This window comes from Lampetra planeri, chromosome 30 (genome assembly GCF_965212315.1).
Source record: "Lampetra planeri chromosome 30, kcLamPlan1.2.h2, whole genome shotgun sequence".
Taxonomy (NCBI): Eukaryota; Metazoa; Chordata; class Hyperoartia; order Petromyzontiformes; family Petromyzontidae; genus Lampetra; species Lampetra planeri.
Window position 1 is genome coordinate 7,175,195 of NC_136136.1, and position 8,498 is coordinate 7,183,692.

General features: G+C 53.9%; 1 protein-coding gene across 1 annotated transcript; it reads right to left on the reverse strand.

The window, feature by feature from the left end:
- Positions 1-1,009: 1,009 nt before the first annotated feature.
- Positions 1,010-7,516, reverse strand: ZDHHC24 (zDHHC palmitoyltransferase 24). Its single transcript, XM_078608642.1, has 4 exons — positions 7,332-7,516; positions 2,990-3,285; positions 2,198-2,475; positions 1,010-1,697 (listed from the first exon to the last, which is right to left on the reverse strand). Exons 2-4 carry the CDS (start codon positions 3,256-3,258, stop codon positions 1,348-1,350), a joined length of 897 nt encoding a protein of 298 aa, XP_078464768.1. The 5' UTR covers positions 3,259-3,285; positions 7,332-7,516; the 3' UTR covers positions 1,010-1,347.
- Positions 7,517-8,498: the final 982 nt, after the last annotated feature.

Below are 8,498 nucleotides of genomic sequence, written 5' to 3' on the forward strand. Positions count from 1 at the left end.
ACGACCTCAGTCTGGTCGGCAGCGACAGATGAGACCCGGTGCTCAGGGCGGCACTGAGAACGCCCGTCAGTCGTCGCCCTACGCCACTATGGCCTTAGTGTGCCGCTCTCTCGTGTGCCGAGGCTCTTAATCGATGGACTCGTGGCGAGATGTGAACGCACAACTCGCTCTCCCGTCCGCACCACTCACCCACTGGCGCCACTGCATGCAGATGGGCAGCCGGGCGGGCAGGCAGATGTAACGTCGGTCATGCCCATCCGCTGGTGTCATAGCAAAAAATGGATGGGCTGAACGCCCTTGCTGCTGGCTCCTGTTACAAAAGTGATTCCATTAGTGCCCCGACACGGTCGGCACTTGTGACCTCGCACCGTGGCACACGTGCAGAAGCCGCCGAGAGGAGCCATCAGCGAAACCCAAAGCTGAGCTGGTGCCGATTCCATGAAGGTTATCAATCAGTGCTCCATTTTTTTGTCAATGTGTATTCTACAAGAAGTGCATCATCCACCTTATGGATGACTCTAATTGCGCCCGTGAATTAGAAACTTTCTCGCAAGGAAAAAAGCTAGGCCAGCATGAGACTCTTGTGCAAAGGACACAGACGTCTTGGGTTTGGACGGGTAATATGAACGGAGGCAAACAAATTCCCACCATCAGCGGATTTGCACTGCCATGTGGAAGGTGCAAAAAACAGGGGACGTCTACAGAAGAGGTGGAGCGATGGCATAAAGGTTTTAACAGAGAAGAACATAGGTTTCCTGGAAGTGATCGCCACGACACGAGAAAGGACTGGAAAAAGTTTGTCCAGCCTCAATGTTAGCCGCCATGTCATAACTGACAGAAGAGAATAAGAGAGAGATTTGACTCAGGCTCCCTGCGGAGGACGGTTAAGGAGGGTGAAGGTTTCCAGTTCCGCCATCTCCCGGTGCCACGCGACGGGATGAGGCCACCGCGACAGTGGGGACCGCATGCTGGCGTTGGCATTTCAAAGATTGAAGAGACACACTGTAGCCAAAGGTCATCTCACATTTATTATGTAAAACATCACGATGGAGGCACACACATCAATACATCGTACAAAATCGAGCCAACATGCACCTGATTGACAAGTCAGAAATATAAAAATAATAAAAACAAAACCAAGCGGAGCAATGGAGCGTTTTTGATTCAGAGGATCCCATCATCTCCTGAGATCAAGGCGCCGGTCTCGTGGGACCCACCTCTGGCGCCGCCGTTAACCTGACTCACACAAGGAGGGCGCGACGGTGCCTCGCTGGCGATCGTTACATCAACCGACACTTCAGCTGTTGGAGTAACGGATGAACCACGGCCACCCAGGTGTCCGCCGACTCAGAGATTCTTGACCGTGCGAGCACCACGCCGCGAGGGTGCCGCCGGCGCCGACGCCGTTTGGGACGCTGCCGAGTGTCCCTCAGTGAAGTGGATCCCGTCCCCCGGTGGGAGTCGCGCCGGGAGGAACGGGGAGAGCCACAGCAGGTACCAGCGGTCGCCTAGGCTCTGCTGCAGGTTTCTTTGGAGGCCCAGGTCGTAGCGCTTGAAGCCGTGCGTCCACTCTGCCGACGTCTGGCCATGCGCCACAATCCACATGTGGAACGCCAGCATGCCACTCACGAACAGGAATCCCACGAAGCTCATATCGGCGACGAACGTGCTCAGGAAGTCCCGCGAATTCATTTGGCCTGCACGCCGAACACGAACACACGCAGCCCGGCAAACCGCCGACGGCAGATGAGACGCCGCTTGCGGCACAATTCCTTCCATGTCATCAACGCGTGCCGTCTGCGAAACTCAAAGGGTCGATGTGCCTCTGCTACAGCTGGACGTTTTCTGAATTTAGAATGTTATGAAAGGATGCACCAAACTCACCGACAATCACGATCATCCTTACTCCTATCTTTGAGGTGGCCAGTAAATGGCAGCACAGCAATGAGTCAACGAATGTTTAAATGAATTTATCTGTGCAGAGCTTTCAGTGTCAGCCCCTCATACGTTTGGGTTTTCTCCAGATCCTCCAGTTTCCTCCCACACAAAGCCAAACACTCACTAACGAAATGAAGTAATCGCCCGCAAAAAAGTAGTCGATTAACCAACCTAATCTACCAATCGGCCCGGCTCAAATAGAAACCTCAGCACCTGCCGTCCGATTATGAAGATCTCAAACGGAGCTCCACTCACTCACCCAGGATCCACATGAGCCAGGGCATGAACAGCGAGAGCAGCAGGCGGACGCCGAAGCCCTGCTGCACCAGGGCGACGAGCGTGTGCGCATTGAGCACTAGCGAGTAGAGCAGTCCCAGCCACAGGTACAGGAGGCAGGCGAGGAACGCCGGCAAGTTGGCGAACCCGACGCAGCGGCCGAAGAACACGCAGTGGTGGTCGCGGCGCAGCACGCACACGTGGCACTCGAAGCAGTGGTGGCTGCGTGGAGGGACGTAGCTCTCGCAGTGGTAGCAGTACCTGTGGCCGACATGGGGAAGGGGTTAGCGAGGGTGGGTATGGAGGGAGGGTGGCACATGCAGGAAAAAAGTCAGGGGTCTCGCCACCAACGGTTTTGCTCTGTTGAGCGGATTTTAGCCGGTGCGGCTTTTTCCTGGGTATTCTGGTTCTCTTCCACGTGTGTAAAAACTCACGAATGGAGTTGAACATAGAAATATAGAAACACAGAGCTTTGGCAATTTCTGGTGCTGGTTACTCTCTAGTCTGTGGTTTCCCATGCCTCTGTGCAAAATCTGTTCGTGTTATAACTTCTAAAGCATTTTCAGATGTAATTTTAATGAATAACACATGTGATGGGTAATTCATGTTGTTATTATGCATAAAACCATCTGGTGCACTTCCCACCACCGTAACTGAACATGTGCCATGTTGGCACTGCGGGTAGCGTGAAGGAGCATCGTGCGTGGAGGGGACTTTGTGCCTTTGAAAACCCTAACCCTCAACCCCCACCCCTGCAACATGAAATGTGCCCAACCTCCATCCTTGACCCTGGTGGGATGGCAGAAACACCCTCTTGATGCTCGGATCTCTCCACATGAAGAGTCCAATGTTACCGAGCACCCCAGCCAGCAGCAGCCAGGCAAGAAGCAGAGAGGGCAGTGACTCCCACGAGCCCTCCTCAGCCGCCCCCTGGCTCAGGATGAGCAGGTTCCCTTGCGCGAACACCATCGCCACCATGGTGCTCGTCAGCACGATCGGCAGCCAGTGGCCGGCTGACGCCAGCAGCCCCAGCAGGAATCTCATTGCTGCACGGCGCTGGAAGCACTGCGACTGCAAGGCAAAGGGGGGTCGAGGGTTAGGGCAGTCACATGGGCTGGCGGGCCACATGTTCACTCCCGAGCCAGTTCACGGTAAAAATTCTTGTCACAGCCGCCCTGTATTACGACGAGTAATTTACGAAAAAATAAACGTCTACTGTGAGTCAATTTTAAATACATTTTCATCCAATTTGTTAAAGCCATTGTGTGTGTGTGTGTGCCAGAGTCAAAATCGAATTTAAAACCTCTAATCTACAGGTTTAAAATAGTCATCAGCAGCCATGCTCTATCCACTACTGGATGATGGCCTCCCTTAGCCCGTCACAATCTCTTATCGTCCCGCGACGTAACAATCTAGCGCCCCCACATGAACGGATTTCGTCGCTGCATCTCCGCCGCAGACATTCTCTCAGGCGCGTTCCCTCCTTCGGCTGCTACTCCAACGTCGGTCTTGACCACCGGGGGCCATCATCGTTTCGAGCAACACGCGCTGCCAGGCCCACCACTTTCCTTCAGTCAAAATGACGTCTCTCTGACTTCACAGTGAGCAATGTCTCAAACAATGTCACCGTTGAATACGAAGCAAATGCTAAAAAGACCTATTCGATATCATTTTTTGAAGGACATTGTGTCAAAGTCAAACCTGAATTCGAATTTAAAAGCTACCTGCAGATTCGAGATCAGTTTTACACACGAAAAAAACTTTTTTCTAAAACGAAAATTGGCGAGTGCACCCTTAAACCCCGGACAACGAACGTCAATGACGCTTCACCTGGTTACATAAAGGACATTGAGACATGGCATCTCGGCAAACCGGGCGTGACAGATCCTATGACAACCACGGTTCGTTTCCCCTTTCATACGGAGCTGCTCACTGGCCACCGTGGTTCCTGCATAGCAGCAACGCTGTTACAGCCCCGTGGGCCGATACGTAACCACCAAGCAGAGTGGCCCGCCAATCTGATGGCTCTCCACGACGTAAGATAAATACCGATTGGTGAGATACAGATTTAGAATCTGTGAGATCCTTATTTGAAGCTTTCGTGACTGCAGGAATCCATACTCTTTGGTTCTTTCGGTAAAGTCACGTAGGTAGAAAATTAACAGATCACGACGTTTCGATCGCAACACAAGCAACCGTCATCAGGTGAGACAAACACGGCAGTTTTCCTGCTGTGTTTGTCCATTCCGATGTTGGATAATCACAGCAGTAGAACTGCTGTTTGTCTCACCTGATGACGTTTGCTTGTGTTGCGATCGAAACGTCGTGATCAATTAATTTTCTATCTACGTGACTTTACCGAAAGAACCAAGTAATCTGTGAGATGCGGGGTTTAAGCCAGGGGTTAAGCAATCATTTAATTGTACCGAGGGCGGACTAGGAATTTCACGAATACCCTTTGGCGGATTAAGCATTGGCCAAACAACAACTTGGCATTACAGTATCCAATACCAATGCAAACCGTGCTTAAGAGGGATAATCTTTACTCCTTTGGATAACAATAATGTCGGTTTTCAGTTACTAAAAACATCATACAGTGGAACTGGTATTGTCCATTCCGATATTGGAAAAAAAACTCCCTTTGAAATTACTACTCAATTGGGATCACGCGCGAAAGCAGCAACATCGCCTCCCCCATTGCGAAAATAAATATTGTTTGCGGGTCCTTTCAAATTCCTGGGTGCTTCGTGTGGCTGGGGCTGGGGTGAGACGAAATCATGGGCTGGGTGAGATGAAGTCGCGGGCTGGGTGAGATGAAGTCGTGGGCTGGGTGAGATGAAGTCGTGGGCTGGGTCAGACGAAATCGTGGGCTGGGTGAGATTAAGTCGTGGGCTGGGTGAGATGAAGTGGCGGGCTGGGTGAGACGAAATCATGGGCTGGGTGAGATGAAGTCGTGGGCTGGGTGAGATGAAGTCGTGGGCTGGGTGAGATGAAGTCATGGGCTGGGTGAGACGAAATCGTGGGCTGGGTGAGATGAAGTCGTGGGCTGGGTGAGATGAAGTGGCGGGCTGGGTGAGACGAAATCGTGGGCTGGGTGAGATGAAGTCGTGGGCTGGGTGAGACGAAGTCGTGGGCTGGGTGAGATGAAGTGGCGGGCTGGGTGAGACGAAGTCGTGAGCTGGGTGAGATGCAGTGGTGGGCTGGGTGAGATGAAGTCGTGGGCTGGGTGAGATGAAGTCGTGGGCTGGGTGAGATGAAGTGGTGGGCTGGGTGAGATGCAGTGGTGGGCTGGGTGAGATGCAGTGGTGGGCTGGGTGAGATGAAGTAGCGGGCTGGGGTGAGATGAGGTCGTGGGCTGGGTGAGATGAAGTGGTGGGCTGGGTGAGATGAAGTCGCGGGCTGGGTGAGATGAAGTCGTGGGCTGGGTGAGATGAAGTCGTGGGCTGGGTGAGATGAAGTGGCGGGCTGGGTGAGACGAAGTCGTGGGCTCGGTGAGATGCAGTGGTGGGCTGGGTGAGATGAAGTCATGGGCTGGGTGAGATGATGTCGTGGGCTGTGTGAGATGAAGTGGTGGGCTGGGTGAGATGCAGTGGTGGGCTGGGTGAGATGAAGTAGTGGGGTGGGGTGAGATGAGGTCGTGGGCTGGGTGAGATGAAGTGGTGGGCTGGGTGAGATGTAGTCGCGGGCTGGGTGAGATGAAGTGGCGGGCTGGGTGAGACGAAGTCGCGGGCTGGGTGAGACGAAGTGGTGGGCTGGGTGAGATGAAGTCGTGGGCTGGGTGAGATGAAGTGGTGGGCTGGGTGAGATGTAGTCGCGGGCTGGGTGAGATGAAGTGGTGGGCTGGGTGAGACGAAGTCGCGGGCTGGGTGAGACGAAATCGTGGGCTGGGTGAGATGAAGTCGTGGGCTGGGTGAGACGAAGTCGTGGGCTGGGTGAGATGAAGTGGCGGGCTGGGTGAGACGAAGTCGTGAGCTGGGTGAGATGCAGTGGTGGGCTGGGTGAGATGAAGTCGTGGGCTGGGTGAGATTAAGTCGTGGGCTGGGTGAGATTAAGTGGTGGGCTGGGTGAGATGCAGTGGTGGGCTGGGTGAGATGCAGTGGTGGGCTGGGTGAGATGAAGTAGCGGGCTGGGGTGAGATGAGGTCGTGGGCTGGGTGAGATGAAGTGGTGGGCTGGGTGAGATGAAGTCGCGGGCTGGGTGAGATGCAGTGGTGGGCTGGGTGAGATGAAGTCGTGGGCTGTGTGAGATGAAGTGGTGGGCTGGGTGAGATGCAGTGGTGGGCTGGGTGAGATGAAGTAGCGGGGTGGGGTGAGATGAGGTCGTGGGCTGGGTGAGATGAAGTGGTGGGTTGGGTGAGATGTAGTCGCGGGCTGGGTGAGATGAAGTGGCGGGCTGGGTGAGACGAAGTCGCGGGCTGGGTGAGACGAAGTGGTGGGCTGGGTGAGATGAAGTCGTGGGCTGGGTGAGATGAAGTGGTGGGCTGGGTGAGATGTAGTCGCGGGCTAAGTGAGATGAAGTGGCGGGCTGGGTGAGACGAAGTCGCGGGCTGGGTGAGACGAAGTCACGGGCTGGGTGAGATGAAGTCGTGGGCTGGGTGAGATGAAGTCGTGGGCTGGGTGAGATGAAATGGTGGGCTGGGTGAGATGAAGTCGTGGGCTGGGTGAGATGAAATGGTGGGCTGGGTGAGATGTAGTCGTGGGCTGGGTGAGATGAAGTCGTGGGCTGGGTGAGATGAGGTCGCCGGCTGGTAACGGCCCACGTGGCCACATGCCCCCCAGACGCGGTCTGCCTGGCGATCTTGGTGGAACGAGCCCCGTTCCACACGAAGCAACTCCCCGCGTAATCGCCGCTGCTGCACCTTGGAACACGCAGCGCTCGCGTCGCCGTGTCTTGTATACTGCCCGGCATTGTCCGTGGATGTCATACGCAGTACCACACGGTAGGTAATGGTACACTGCTCTATAGCGTAACACACGCACCTCACACGGTGTAACATGTGATGACTATTAAAGCACACACACACAGTAGTACTGTAGGATTCATCTGTGAACGCTTTACGCGGGGAGGGACGAGGTGGGGGGGGTGACGCGATCATCATCATCACCACCGCCACTTACTCTGGGGGCGGCGCGGAGTCGAGCGGCGGCTCACACCCGGGAGACGGCTCCTTGGGAGCCCGAGACACGACGTGGAAGGGAGACGAGAGGGGAGAGAGAGACGAGAGAGAGGAGAGACGAGGAGAAACGGGAGAGGCGAGACGCCGATTCCCTTCCGTGTGCCGAGCTCCGCCTCCGTGACCCAGGGCCCCGTCTCCCTGGTGACCCCGGCTCGCGGTGGCAACATCACAGCAGGGGCCTGGGCTCGACTCCCCCACCCCACCCCCGACTCGGCCTTGCTGTGGTTGAGATCGTTCTCACCCTGTCCTGCAAGAGTGTTGACATTGAGAGGAGTTTGTACGCAGTCTGGCCTACGTGGGGGTTTGCTTCAGGTTCCTTGCAGAGCTAAAACAAAAACCCATCACACCGTGGGAACTGGGTCTTGTCCATTCCGATGTTGGAAAATCACCCGCAGGTCACTGCTCTGTTGGGATCGCACACGATAGCATCAACATCGCCCCCTATTGCATAAAACTTACATGGCACTCATGGAAAAAGGTTAAGCTTTCCTGGGTAAACAAGCGTTATAATCCATGATACAAATTTCAGTCGGCCACTCAACACCTTAGGTTTATTTGTTAGACAGATGAGCATGTTTCGCGTGAGCACAGCACCAACAAAACACATGAATACAGGAAAACCTTGCCCAACGTGGCTTTCTCGAACGCGTGTTCCGACACGACACGGTTGACCTGACGAGGTCTGTTTTCCGGAACACGCGGGAGATTCATCATGGGACCTCCTCTGCCAGTACCAAAATAAGAGAATAAGTTGTCCACCTTTTTCTGGCAACAAAACAAGTGTTGAGATGTTAAAACATGAAACTGAAACATTTTACAAGGAATCATGTCTGCATTAACCATAATGCTTGTGATCAGAATGCAAACAAAAAATACTCTGATAATATATTCATGTTCTGATTGAAACTGATTGGTCCACACCAGACGGCTTTCTTACAAGTTGAGTCTCAAACGTACTTTACGTAGGCGTACGCCTTTTGGCGTCCTCTGGTCGAACACCGTTTGAGACTCGGCTCAAAAGAAAGCTGCTCTGGTGTGGACCAATCGGTTTCAAAGACAACGCATAGATTATCAGAGTATGTTTTTTGTTTGCATTCTGACCACAAGT